Consider the following 14,673-nt stretch of genomic DNA (forward strand, 5'->3'; position numbering starts at 1 on the left):
CCTTCAAATAGCAGTGTTTTAAATCAACCTGTAATGCCACATGAGGACAACCATTTAGTTATCCCTAGGTCATTGCTCACTTGCAATTGCTGGGTAAGCTGAGCCAGGGTTTTCAGCTGTGCATGTATCGAATTAGAATGACCAGAAAGATTCATACAACACATTCCATCAAACTCTTCACATCCATGTCCCTGTTCCAACAACAAAAGGTTCTGCAGTGTTGCATGTCTTACAGAGTCAACCTCAAACAACAAATCAGAAACTGCCTTCAATGTAGCATTTGTCTGCTTAGCAAGCCAGCAGCCTAGCTTGTTTAACTGAGCCAAGGCCCCAGCTGAAGCACTTACAGTGATTTGGCATATTATGATTGGATACATGCCTTGAAGACCCTTAGTGACTAGCATATAATTGGTTAAACACAGGTGTGAGAACTCAACCTTGAAAGCTTGCCAACAGTCCACAGTTCTCATTAACTTGGTGAATTCCAGCCTCTTATCTTGCTTGCTTAAGCTTCTTCAGGCCTCTCATGGCCTTGCTGTATCTTTCAGGACTGTTCAAAGTTTATGTACCAATTATGCATTCTCCCGTGAGAACACTGTCTCCACATCTCCCCCCTTTTGTTTTATCCAGTAACAAGTCGCTACTACAGCAAGGCACACACACATTTATATTAGCAGAGTAACTACTACAGGGTGCAGCAGCATGTTGAAGATGCTGATGGCAGTGAGGGACTAGCCAAAGAAATTTCTTACCAGTAGAATTCTCTCACCCTCTTAATTTGTTCCATTACCTGCTTTATAACACTACCATTGTATTAAAATCTTTCTAGCTTTTGCCTTAGCATTTTCTAGCAGCTACTGCAAATTTCCATACTCTAACATCTCTTTTACAAGTGACAAATCTATACAATACAAGGTGCTGTTTCTTATTAGCAACTAGCTAGTAAATACAGGTGGTTTCATATACAAAATCACAACCTCTAATAATAGCTACTTTACAAGCACACATATTCAGGATGTTACTTTTCATTTGCTCCCAAGTGATGTTTTGTAGTCATTCATTTTTTCTCTTCCTCTATCTCATTCTGCTTGGGGTAATCACGGTCAGCTCCTGTAGCTGAGTCATCAGGTTTTTCCATTTTGTCTGTCCAGCTCATGGTAAGGCTTGACAAACTTTGCAGGCAGTCACCATAGACCTGGAGGCAGGAGGACACAAATATACCCCCTCCCCCAGGTTATCAGTTCTTGAGAAGCAGACAGGTTAAACTGCACATTGTTAACTGTCGAGGAGTTTGCTGCATCACTGCTCTTCCCCCCCCCTTTTTTTTGTATTTTTTTTTTACCCCTGCAAAAGCCAGCCTGCTTGGCAGCAGCTACAGCCACCTGCCTGCTTCAGCATCAACTATAAATTCCTGCCGGCAGCCGCACTTTTACATTAACTCTTTCATGCCTGAAATGTTAAACAGATACCCGTTGAAAGCTTTTACATGAACCCAACAAGAAAAATACACAGAACACCGTCTGCCCTCAGCACACACACACGCACGTATGGGATCCCACAAGCACACGCCACACAACTACAATATTTGAAGCACAAAATCCAGACAATCATTACTCCCACTACAGTTCCACGTACAGAACGTGGCACAAGGACCCTGTGGAAACTAATAGCAAACCAGCTCCGAGATGCATCATTGCAGTGCGAGGTGGCAGGCTCAACCTTAGCGGGCGTCCCCGCAGAGGCTCTGCCTCCCCCACATCGTATGAGGCTTGGGCTTTTATACTGACCAAAATGCACACTCATTCCGACACAGGTGGCCAGCCTGTGCTGGAAGAAGTGGCCAGCAGTATCTACAAAGGTCTCCAAGGGTTGATAGAAACCTGGTCATACTTATATTTACCAACTTCTAGTACATGAGTATCACAGAGAAACTGTATGGGCTCTCCCTGTCAATTGCAAGAAAAAATCATAACATATACAGCTTGAGTATAAGAGGATTTTAACCCATATGTGGTCACTGCTTGTCAGGCCTCCTTAACTATTTTGAGATCAAGAGCTTCCCACTCTTTAGCCCCCTGCTGTGTAGTAAACACAGGATATGCAGAGATGCCCATTGCAGAAAATTCACCAGTAACATCGCATCCTTGGTTAACCATTGTTGCAGCTGAGCGTCTCCAGGGCCAGTGAGTCTGAGCAGACCGACCCGGGAGACGAGTCAGAGTCTGGAAGCAGAGGATATAAATCTGGCTCAGATTCAGGGGATTCGGGGGCTGATCCTGTGCCGAACTCAGGGTCTCCGTTGCTCGCTGCTATGTCTTTCTTGTCAGATGTCTCTCATTTGGTATGTGGCCATCTGCAGACCTGGCTCCTCCGTAACTGAGTTAAAAATTTCCACTCTAGGGCACAGTGGGTTGGAAAGGCTCGCAGTTCCTTTAAATCTCCTGCTAGCGCATAATCTCTATTTTCTACTGCGTGCTTCAAAATTGCGCCCCAATCGATCCGGCGCCGAGGCACCACCCTGTTCCTTTCAGCTTCCTCGACATTCATCATGCGTATCCCTTCTAATGTACTTTCTCTGTCCTTTTCAAAGTCCCTACTTTCGGAACTGGGGTGGTGGGGGAGCAGGGGGTTACACCTCCTCCGCTGCACCTTCTGATGAAGAAGGGGGAGAAAAGGGGGGGGGGAAACCCTGTGCTCCCACGAGTTGGGCGAAACGAGTTGTAATCTTCCCCCGGTTTCAACCGACCGGGGACGTCTGTTCCTAGTTTCTCCGTTGCTACAGCGGCAGTTTTCTTTTCTGCCTTGTATCTTTTTATACAGTTTATTACTTCTCTCCGTGGTTTACCGAGTTTCTTTGCCGTTTTATCATCATTAAGCATTGAGTCAAATAGTTCATCACCAAACTTTCACCACTCACTCTCCTCAAAAACTGTATTAGGATCTAGAAAAATTCCTTAGCCTTCCCTACAGCCACTAGACCTGCTAGGTGCTTTAGAGTCTCAGGCTCAATTCCCCGCTTTTATGAAAAGCACTGTAATAAGTCCAGGGCTACCTCTCGGTCCATTTTCATGGCTGGCCTTTTCTGGATCATATTCTTCTGGATCGTCCTGTAACCTCGATCTCTGGATCGGCCTCCCGACGCAGCAGTGTCTGGTTCGCCCCAGCGGCGGACTCCTTTCTGTTAGTCCAAGCACCCGGGTCCATCACGCCACTGCAGCAGCATTGCCCACGCTCCCCGGCCGCTGCCGCCAGCGCCACTCGCTCGCCCTTCCGGGTCCCTGATACTCAGGGCCCTTTATACCGGGTCCCCGTTAACCAGGGCCCTGTATTCCGGGTCCCCGGTAGCCGGGGCCCTGTAGTCCATGGTCCCTGTTCGGGCGCCATTTGTAAGCGGCGAGGAGAAGCAAGACACGCCAACCCAATATGGGTGATAAGCAAACTTCTACTTTATTTGTGGCGCACTTCGCTTATATCTGCGTGGTGTTTAGCCACGCCTCCTAGTCAGAACAGTATTGGTTAGTTCTACACAGCTTCCTTCACATTCTCCTCCCACATCCGGTATCTGGTTACCTGTGAGGCCTACACCTTGCTTTGCTCGCACAAGGCCTCTAAGGATCCATGACCTTGTTCTTGGAGCCATTCTGCAACAGTAAACAACCCTCAGAGACCACCACCACAATTCTGTACGCATGCAGGGAACTTTCTGGAAAATTATGTAATCCATACTTAGCCTCATGAATACTTATGTATGCCTAGTGGCTATAAAAGGACGGCTTGCGTGATAACTGGGGAGACGCACGTTAGGAGGAGCTATCCCCCGTGTCTCCTGGCACCGCAATAAAGAATACCTGCTTGTCAGCTTGAAAACTTTGTTGGCAAGTTTGTTCCTGGAGTTTTCTCCGAATCAAAATATAGGCTGCATGCCTAATGGATTGGGAGCGGCCCTGAGAATGATTTGGGAGTGTTGGTTGATGAGAAGCTCCCCATGACCTGGCTTCAGTATGTGCTTGAGCCCAGAAAGCCCCTATGTGCTGGGCTGTATCCCCAGCAGCATGAGTAGCAGGTCAAGGGAGGTGATTCTTCCCCTCTACTGTGCTCTGGGGAGCCCCCTCCCCCCTAGTCTTGCATCCAGATCTGGGGCAACAACACGAGGTATGTGGAGGTTTTGGAGCAAGTCCAGAGGAGGCCACGAAGATGCTCCAAGGGCTGGAGCGCCTCTGCTCTGGAGACAGGCTGAGAGAGCTGGGCTTGTTCAGCCTGGAGAAGAGAAGGCTCTGGAAGACCTTAGAGCAGCTTCCAGTGTGCCAGTGTGTTTCTTCACAAGAATGATGAAGAGGGGCTTTTCACAAAGGCCTATAGGGACAGGACAAGGGGGAATAGTTTTAACCTGACAGAAGGGAGATTGAGATGAGATCTTGGGGAGCAGCTCTTACCTGTGAGGGTGATGAGGCACTGGCACAGGCTCCCTAAGGAAGCTGTGGCTGCCTTATCCCTGGCAGCATTCAAGCCCAGGTTGGATGGGGCTTGGAGCAACCTGGTCTAGTGGAAGGTGTCCCTGCCTGTGGCAGAGGGTTGGTTTGGGTTGGAAGGGACCTTGAAACTCATCCAGTTCCAGTCTCTGATTCTATCCCTGGCCAAGCACAGAATCACTTCAGAAGTCTTTATTCTTGATGTGCTACATGGCCGTGAGCCCAGCACACCCCATGGCCAGCGGGTAGGAGGATGCAAGCCCCAACCCATGGAGGGTCTCTGGACAAGGCTCACAACATGCTGGAGTTTTCATGTGTGCAGGTAACCAGCCCATCAAAGAAATCCCTTTCTGCCCTGCTGTCATTCAGCTGCAGTATCACAGGCAGAACAGGGGGCATCTCCTCATGGCCTGGCCATATTGTGCTGCATATTGTTCCCATGTTAACCTTGCCTGCTGCTCTAGCAGGTTTCTGGGTGATTAGAAATATCCCAGCAGTGCCTGCTTTGCGCAGGTGAAGGGGAAGAAGTGCTGAACAGAGAAAACCAGAGCCAGGGGTTTCCCATGGGAAGGGCCATGCTCAGCACTGTCCAGCCAGGGACCCCCACACTGGCACTGATGGGGAGGCATCTCTACTCCAGCTAGGTCTATGGGTGCTGTCCACCTCAGTGAGACCCATGGCACCCAAAGCTCTTGGTTGTGGGATTAAACCCCCCTGAAGAAGTGGGATAACCCCTGAATAGAGTCCCATCACATGAGCAAAGGCCCCCTTACTCTGTAGCCAGAAGAGCTGCAAATGCTGGAACTGTTTCAGACTGCAATCCTGAAGCTTTTTTTGCAGAAAATGTACCTACTGTGAAACATAGACACTGGCATATTTCCCCACACATGGCTGCAAGCCTCAGTGTGGTTTTGGTCCTTCCTAGTTGCTTTTGCTTCTTGTTGGGTTTTTTTTTTTGTTTGTTTTTATTTTGTTTTGTTTTTTTTTTACTTTGTTTTGGTTTTTTTTTACCTCCCCCCTTTTGTTTGGCTGGATCACAAAGCCTGGCTCTTTTCTGCTAACATAACCCCACAGGTGTGTGGAATTTGGGAAAGTCAAGTCAAAACCCAGTAATTGCCTACAGCTGCTGATCCTACCCCAAGCTGTGATGCCATTGCAAGCCTTTGGTAGCAGGAACCTGGATGGATACGCTGTTGCCATTTCTTCAGTCTGAAATAATTATGTTGTTCATTTATTTGCATGGCATAAATAGAATATTATGTCACTTTGTACACTTCATGTGAACACACATATAGAGTGAAGTAAAAGCTATCCCAGGGATGCCCTATCCCTGGCAGTGTTCAAGGCCAGGTTTTATGGGGCTTGGAGCAACCTGGTCCAGTGGAAGGTTTCCCTGCCTGTGGCACAGGGGGCTGGATCTAGATGAGCTTTAAAGTCCATTTCAGCACAAACCAGTCTGTGATGCTATGAGATGTTAACAACTGAACCAGTCTTTAAAATTAATATAAGCTTCAGAAAGCTGTGTATTGCTTCCTGAGCCCTGGGACCAAAATCTGGTATTTTCTAAGAATTGTTCTGTAATCTGGAGAGTGAGAAGGATAATTTTATTTTATTTTATTTTTGTTTTAAATGTTTTTGCCTGTGCCAAATGGCTGCTGAAATTATGGTGCTTTACTCCATCTGCCTTGAAAAACACCATCTGGCCTGGTGTCACTTGGGGGCATGGGAGGGATACTGGCTGTTCCTGGCCCCTGGACACAACCCCCAGCACAAAGGTGTCCAAAGGGAAAACAATGCCAGTGCTTCCAGGCAGCTTGCTGTCTTTGGAGCACAGTAGGCAATGGGGGGAACTGGGCTTTTTCATAACCGCTGTCTTAGCTGTGCAAGAAAACCTTCCAAGCCAACTCAGGAGCTGGATCTTGCCTGGGATGTTCTCTCCAGGAGAGGAGAAAGCCAGGAGAGAGAGATGTGATTTCAGCAGGTTTCCAGCCTCTGATGGTCCCCTGTGTAAACCATCCTTCTGCTGCATTTAAAGCAAGGGGCTCAAAAGCAACCTTCAAGCTGCTTGTCTTTGGTGCTGCAGCCACTATACAAATGAAGCCTTGGGTGAGTTTTCCACCTTCTAGTGACTCGTAAATTAATTAATTTATTTATTTTCCTCTTTCTTGGTGGAATGAGAATTGCAATCTGAAAGGGAACCAGCCCCTCTGAGAGTCCAGGGAGGATGTTGTAGGTGCATGGGGGAATATTTTCCTGCACCTAGGGAAGCAGAGGGCTCGGGCTTGGTGGTAGGCATGGGTGCAAGGAGGTGCTCTGTCTCCAGCTGTGACTGTGCTTGCTCTCCTTCAGGATGCTGTGGTGGGATTTTGATAGAATCACAGAATGGTTTGAGTTGGAAATGGCCTTAGGGTCATCTAGTTTCAACCCCCTGCCATGGGCAGGGACACCTTCCACTAGACCAGGTTGCTCCAAGCAATCCAACCTGGCCATGAACGCTGCCAGGGACAGAGCATTCACAAATTCCTTCGGCAACCTGTTCCAGTGCCTCACCACTCTCTCAGCAAATAATTTCTTCCTTATAGCTAACTTAAATCTCCCCTGTTTAAATTTAAACCCATTACTACTTGTCCTATTGCTACAGTCCCTAATGAAGAGTCCCTTTCCTGCATCCCTGTAGGCCCCCTTCAGATACTGGAAGGCTGCCATGAGGTCTCCACACAGCTTCTCTTCTCTAGGCTGAACAGCCCCAATTTTCTCAGCTTGTTTTCATATGGGAGGTGCTCCAGCTTTCCTTATCCTCGTGGCCTCCTGTTCTGGGTTCAGCTGTAGCAGTTATTTTTCTCCTTCCTAATAGCTGGTGCAGTGCTGTGTTTTTTACTTCAGTCTGAGAACAATGCTGATAACACGCTGATCTTTTTAGTTCTTGCTAAATAATGCTTACCCTTATCAAGGACTTTTCAGTCTCATGCTCTGCCAGTGTGGAGGGGCACAAGAAGCCGGGAGGAAGTAGAAACAGGACACCTGACCCAAACTAGCCAAAGGGGTATTCCATACCACAGCACGTCATGCCCAGTATATAAATGGGGGGAGTTACCTTGATGGCCCAGATTGCTGCTCTGGTTGGGCTGGATATCGGTCAGGGGGTGGTGAGCAATTGTATTGTGCATCACTTGTGTTTATTGTTTCCTTTTCCCCTTTTAGTTTTATATTCTCTCCTGTTGTTATTTCCCTTATCATTATTACTATTGGTGGTAGTAGTGTTACCATAAAAGTCGGAGAAACTTTCTAAGACTCAACTTGGAGTTTTAGAAAGCAGCATTCTTTATTGCAGCACTCAGCACACATGCAAATAGCTTTGCAAAGGTGACTGCACCAGTTACTTGCCAGCAGCAGCTATATATTTAGCATACTCATGCATATTTACACAGTTTCCAAGAACTAATTATAATATCTGCATCCTAATTAAGCATGTGCTTTCTTGCTGAGTGGGGGTCTCTGGTGTTTGCCAGTGGTCTTCCTCACTGTGTTTACTGAATAATCTCAGTGCTTGTGCACGCTCTCAAGGTCCTAGTGTAACGTGGTGGGCTGTAGCAGAGGGTAATCAGGGCTGGTGTTGTGGGTCTGGTGACAAAGACAGGGAGTAGCAGTGGGGCTGCACTCACCACCTACAAGACAACCCTGAGTCTCATTCAGCGGGATTCGAACCCCTACCTCCCCTCCCCCAAGCCGACACCTTTCCCCTTCAACCACGGCTGGTGGGCGGGGCGTACTCCCCATTGGCCACGCCCCCTCCCCGCCCCATGCGAGGGCTCGCCTGACGGCAGCTGCAAGGCAATTTTTCAGCAGCCGCAAGTGAGGTGAGTTGTGGTTTCGTAGTGCGCGGGGAGGGATTGCGTCTTGCGTTCTTCTCCGCCGGGTCCTGCCGGTATGTTTGGGGGCAGCGGTTCCTTTTCCCCCAGTGAGGCGTGTTTTGTTTTTGTTTTTTTTTCCTGGCGGGAGGAGCAGCGGCTGCCCGCGCTCTGTGCCCGGCCCTAGCAGGGCTGGCGCGCAGCGAGAGGGGCCGTGAGGCGGCGTGGATGGGGGGGGGGGGGGGGGGGGCGGCGGGGCTGGTTGCTGCTACCGCCGTGCCCGCGCTCCTTGCTCCACTCGGTATCAGGGGTTTCGCTATGGGGTCAGGGCGCAGGCTGCTATCGGTCTTTCTTCCGTCCAGCTTCCCTCAGAGGTCCGGCGCAGCGACTGGGTAATCTGCGGTGCCAGCCTGCGGCCTCCGCGCTGCCTGAGCCAATGCTAGATCTGGAGGTGGTGCCCGAGCGGTCTCTGGGGAACGAGCAATGGGAGTTCACCTTGGGTAAGTATGCCCCCCCCCCCCTCCGTCCCCGTGGGGATGAGGGGTTGGTTCGGGTCTCCTCATGACCTGTAAGGTTTCTCTTACTGCTTTCAGGGAGTTGTAAGAGTGAAAGAGAGTCAAGGCTTGCCTGTTCTGTCACTAAAAATACTAATTTATAAGCTTTAAGAATTTTAAGTCTCATCTTCAGGTTTTGTACAGCGTGTTGTGCTTTGTTCATTAGTGTCTGTGCTTTCTTTGTTTTCTTCTTCTTAGTTTTTTTTCTTCTTTGTTTTGTCTTACCTTGCCATCTTGGACTAGCAATTTTTTAAATGACTTCTAAAAGATGAGGCACATGTGTATTGATTGTCACCTGAATATATGTCAGGTGATACCCAGCATCTTCAGCTGTGCTAATACTGAAATACTGTGCTTTTTCTGTACAAATCCTTCATAAATGAGTTGAGTTTTACAATTTCTTTGTGTTGTTGCTGAATTGCGACAATACATTGGAGAAGGTAATGTTTTGAGAGCTTTTCTCTATGTTAGATAAACAGTATTTCTCCCCGCCAATAAATAATGTGCGTTTTTCATGTGTGTGAGAGGCCCTTCTCTACCAGTTATTGCTCTGTTTACTGTGATGAGAAAGAACTCTTCTGTAGCTGTTGGAAATTTGGCTGGTGTGCATCCCAGGCCACTTAAATGTGCAGTTGAAACTCTGTGTGGATTCTTCAGATGACTCATGTTTTTAAGTAGATAGTGGTAGTTATATCCAATCTAAACTTCCCCTGTTTAAGTTTTAACCCATTACCCCTTGTCCTATCACTACAGTCCCTAATGAAGAGTTCTTCCCCAGAATCCTTATAGGCCCCCTTCAGATACTGGAAGACTTCTATGACATCTCCATGCAGCCTTCTCTTCTCCAGGCTGAACAGCCCCAACTTTCTCAGCCTATCTGTCTTCATATGGGAGGTGCTCCCAGCTATGATGTCTCCACACAGCCTTCTCTTCTCCAGGCTGAAGAGCCCTAACTTTCTCAGCCCGTCTTCATACGGGAGGTGCTCCAGTCTCCTGATCATCCTCATGGCCCTTCTCTGGACTTGTTCTAACAGCTTCATGTACTTTTTATGTTGAGGACACCAGAAATGTACGCAGTACTCCAAGTTGAGGTCTCGTGAGAGCAGAGGGGCAGGATCACCTCCTTCAACCTGCTAGTCTTGCTTCTTTTGATGCAGCCCAGGATACGGTTAGTTTCTGGGCTGCAAGCACACACTGCCAGTTCCTGGTCAGTTCCTGGTCAGTCAACACCCCCAAGTCCTTCCCTGCAGGTCTGCTTTGAATCTCTTCTCTGCCCAAACTGTGTAGCTGTGCCTGGGATTGCCTTGACCCAGCTGTAGGACTGGGTCAGTCACTTGGCTTGATTGCACTTCATAAGGTTGGCATCTGCCCACCTCACAAGCGTGTCAAGGTCCCTCTGGATGGCATTCTTTCCCTCCAGCATATCAATCAAACCAAACAGCTTGGTGTCATCGGCAAACTTGCCAAGGGCGCACTCAATCCCATTGTCCATGTCAGCGATGAAGATGTTAAACAAGACCAGTCCTAACACCGATCCCTGAGGGATACCACTTGTTACTGGTCTCCAGCTGGACATTGAGCCATTGACCACAACTCTTTGTGTGTGGCCATCCAGCCAGTTCTTTATCCACCAAGTGGTCCACCTATCAAATTGATGTCTCTCCAATTTAGAGACAAGGACATCGCATGGTCGTGTCGAACGCTTTGCACAAGTACAGGTAGATAACGTCAACTGCTCTACCCCGTCCATCAGTTCTGTAGCCCCATCATAGAAGGCCACCAAATTGGTCAGGCAGGATTTCCCCTTAGTGAAGCCATGTTGGCTGTCACCAACCACCTTGTTTTCCATGTGCCTCAGCATGTTTTCCATGCTGTTGCATGTTTCCATAGCTGTTGCATTTTCAGAGTGAGTGATTGAGATACCAGCATTGGACTCTTCTGATTTTCTGACTTTGCTGTTCCTTTGTCTAGATCACAGTTAATGGTGGGAGTAGCTTGGCTTATGCAAACAGGGTTTTGTATGGCAGCTGCCTGTGTCTGGCAAGACTTATGATGCTGTTGTCACCTGTGACATCAGGGCGATAGACTCTTCCCTAAAATCACTGTTGCACTGCTGCCACAAGCTTGTGTTGCACCAAAGGTGTGATGTGGTCTGGAGTTGTTTATATGGACCCCATTGAACACAAAGGGCTGTTTATGCTGTTGTGACTTCCAAGTCAAGTAAAACTTGATGGTTATAGGGAAGTTTAGAAGTGCTTTTGGAAGATAATTATAGTACCTCAGGTCCCACCCTTTGAAATCTCTGTGATCTCTTGATACTGCTAACATGTTATTGTGCTCTCTTAGTTCTGTGAAACCTTTCATGATCCTTTAGTGCCTATGTTACCTGAAAAGAAATGCAATCGCAAATTATATACTGTGGCAATCTTCATAAATACTGGTTTCCCCCATTCTCCTTATAAGAATGATAAAAGGGACAAGGGAAAATGATCTTGGGGTGTGTGTTTTTTGTTTTTTTTGTTTGTTTTTTTTGTTTGTTGTTTTTTTGTTTTTTTTTTAAATCCCCAAAGCCTGTTAATGCAGTCTCATGGTTAAAATTACACACTGTGTCTTTGCCTGTGTGTACACGCACACGCATTCATAGATGTGAGAGGGAGGAAACTCAGCTGTAATTCTTGGAGTAAACACAGCCACCATGTGATGTGTCTAATTAGCATGTCCTGCTGGTACAGAGCAGGAGGCTGACTAGGTATTAAGATATTTAATTTTGCCTTGTGATGTATGAAAATTGTCCCTGTTGATAAAGCTGTTTGAGCTGTGTTGGTGGTAACGAGGCTGGAAGTGCTGGTGTAAATTGGGCTGTGGCTGCCAGCAGTATTCCACTCGTGATTTGTTTAGTTCTGTTCTTAAGAAAGCTAATAGCAGTATTCTTGAACTGCTGCTGACTCTAGCTTCCAGTATTGTGTCCACAATGGAGATAACTGAGGGGAAATGCCAGGAAATTGTTTTACATGAGTTTTTGGATTCTGTTTCTGGCTCTGGTGTTGAGTCTATGGGATCAGAGCATAAAAAATTCAAGCAAGGCTGAGTTTTGTGTTCAGTTAGGTACCTGTGTCACTGCACCTCTTGGGCTACATTCCTGCTGTTTTAAAGGAAAACAATTAAATGCTTCTATAGTGCCTATAGCTGTATTAGTGTTCAAGTTTTGTATGATTTCTAAGGTATGCTTGCATTTTTCTTGCTTTTTATATTTTTCCTACTAAGTTTCACTTTCTGTATAACATGTTACAATTCATCTTCTTTTAGATTTTTCTTGTCTTCTCTTTTAGTCTTTATTCACTCCTCTACCCCCCTCCCCTTCAAGACACTTACTCTTAGCATAGGCTAATGTTTCAAGCCTTGCTGTTCATGACCAGTGCATGTGAGAGGTGTGTCTTTGCCACTTGTAGCACCCCCAGCATTTAGAAAAGGGAAAAGTCTGCAATGAGAGAGTCCTAGAGCTGATTTTTGTGGGTATTATTTGCTGCGACTCGGTTTGGTTGACTGTCTGATGTGCTGGAAACTGCATCCCTGTTCCCCCTGCCTGGTGGTGAGCAGGGGAAAAAAAATTCTGTTTTCCTTCTTGACTGCAGAGGATGATGAATGTTGAGGAAAAGGGGGTGAGGTGTGTGTGTGTGTGTGAGTGAGAAGGGTGGAGAAAAATAACTCTGTTTCTTTACTCTTCTGGCTCCCTGCTGATGGAGGCAAAGGGAAGATACCGGCTCCTCCATGTTTTAGGTTCTGTGAAATTTTCTTGGAGAACTTAAGCTCCTCATTGCAGCTTTGCTAAGCAGCTGTGTGGCAAAATCTTGATTCTCAGTTGCTGAACAAAATCGGTCCATGTCCATTTGCTTGCAGCTTGAGAAAGCTCTGAGAGTCACGTGAGCCATCTGTTTGCACACTTACCAACCAAAGTTCTTTTTTTTTTTTTTAAAGAGCTCATGTTCTTGCAAGTCTCCTAGAAATACTGACTTTGAAAATGGTTTTTATGCTTTTAAATTACTGTTACTTTTTTTTTTTATCATAGCGCTTAATAGGTTTAAGAAATGTGAAGCTTTCACAACAGCATTTTTGATCTTGGCTACCTGCTGTTTGTGTTTCTGTTCCATTTTGAAAATATTATCTAATACATAATAACTGTCTCTTTAAAACTCAGCTGCTGAAACTGCAAGGCAACTTCTGTTTCCTAGGTAATAGGAAATAGTGCTGCTTTACTGTGTGGCTCTGTGCATTTAAATTTTATTACTGTTATTAAGCTAGTAACTATTCTTTTTGATATTATATAGAATCATAAAGTTGTAGAATAGTTAGGGTTGGAAAGGACCTTAAGATCATCTAGCTCCAACCCCCCTGCCGTGGGCAGGGACACATCACACTAAACCATGTCGCCCAAGGCTCTGTCCAACCTGGCCTTGAACACTGCCAGGGATGGAGCATTCACAACTTCCTTGGGCAACCCATTCCAGTGCCTCACCACCCTCACGGTAAAGAACTTCCTCCTTATATCTAATCTAAACATCCCCTGTTGAAGTTTTAACCCCTTACCCCTTGTTCTATCACTACAGTGCCTAATGATGAGTCCTTCCCCAGCATCCTTATAGACCCCCTTCAGACACTGGAAGGTTGCTATGAGGTTTCCACACAGCCTTCTCTTCTCCAGGCTGAACAGCCCCAACATTCTTAGCCTATCATTATCTGGTGTATAATTTCTAGCTGCAAAAAAAAGTTGCTTCTAGGCTAATGTGAAAAAAATCTGATAGGAGCAATTGTATATAGTATTTTCAAATTTAATTACTGTAGCTCTTATCTATAACCCTGTTTTGCTAAGATTTTATTTCATAATTGCAAAAAAGCTGCAAGGTATGGGTATGACAGGCGTATATATATGGAGAGACAAAGGGAACTTTCTCATTTTGGTACTGTAGATAATGTTTGAAAGCTGCTTTGGAACATGATGTACAGTCTGAGTTTGAGAGGTGCAGCTGATAACTAAAAATTTGAATTCTTGAATTGTTACCTCAATAAATGTATAGTTCTTGTGGCAAATTTTACCTAATCAAGGCATCTTTCTTAATGTTTAAAAACTAGAAATAAAGAAGAGCAGGGCAAGGAATGTAAATAAAATGTCAGATAACTAATCTAAATTTACTTGCAGCGATTGGACAGAGCCTTGGGTGCCATGGTGAGGTGTCCCTGCCCATGGCATGGGGGTTGGAACTAGATGATCTTTAGGTCCTTTCCAACCCTAACTATTCTATGATTCTATGATTAATAGGGAAATAAAACTTCACAATTATGAGCTCATAACCTCTCTTTATAAAGGCCTGCTTTGAATCCAGGAACACACTCAGGTTTCATTTGGAAAAGCAGCAGAGAATTTAAGTGCAATAAAGGATGAGATGGTATTGTGGTTTAAGCTTAGTTGGTAACTCAGAACCACACAGCTGCTTGCTCACTCCCCCTGCCCTAGCAGGATGGGGAGGAGAATTGAAAGAATGTAAATTCCACAGGTTGAGATAAGAACAGTTCAGTAACTAAAGTATAATACAAAACTACTGCTATTCCCAATAATAATAATGATAAGGGAACTAACAAGGGGAGAGAATATAATTGCTCACTACTTGCTGACTGGTACTCGGCCTGACCCAAGCAGCGATCTACCCCTTCCGGTTAACTCCCCACAGTTTCTATACGGGGCATGATGTGCTGTGTTATGAAATACCCCTTTGGGTAGTTCAGGGCAGGTATCCTGTCTCTAATTCC

General features: G+C 46.2%; 1 protein-coding gene across 7 annotated transcripts in view; it reads left to right on the forward strand.

The window, feature by feature from the left end:
- The first annotated feature begins 8,253 nt into the window (after nt 1–8,253).
- The window catches only part of LOC133282712 (phagosome assembly factor 1-like), a 61,030-nt gene continuing 54,610 nt past the window's right edge, over nt 8,254–14,673 (forward strand). For 5 of the 7 annotated variants that reach the window (XR_009747700.1, XR_009747699.1, XM_061478899.1 and 2 more), the window contains exons 1-2: nt 8,337–8,427; nt 8,680–8,817. Coding sequence is in view for 5 of the 7 variants with exons in the window: in XM_061478899.1 (XP_061334883.1) it covers nt 8,397–8,427; nt 8,680–8,817 (169 nt within the window). In the remaining 2 variants the exon portion in view is untranslated. The other 2 variants (XM_061478900.1, XM_061478903.1) reach the window with 2 other exon arrangements.

The sequence above is a fragment of the Pezoporus flaviventris genome, unplaced genomic scaffold, assembly GCF_033815535.1.
Source record: "Pezoporus flaviventris isolate CSIRO_AGI_PZ_B2104156 unplaced genomic scaffold, CSIRO_AGI_Pfla_v1 ptg000136l, whole genome shotgun sequence".
In the NCBI taxonomy this organism is placed as follows: domain Eukaryota; kingdom Metazoa; phylum Chordata; class Aves; order Psittaciformes; family Psittacidae; genus Pezoporus; species Pezoporus flaviventris.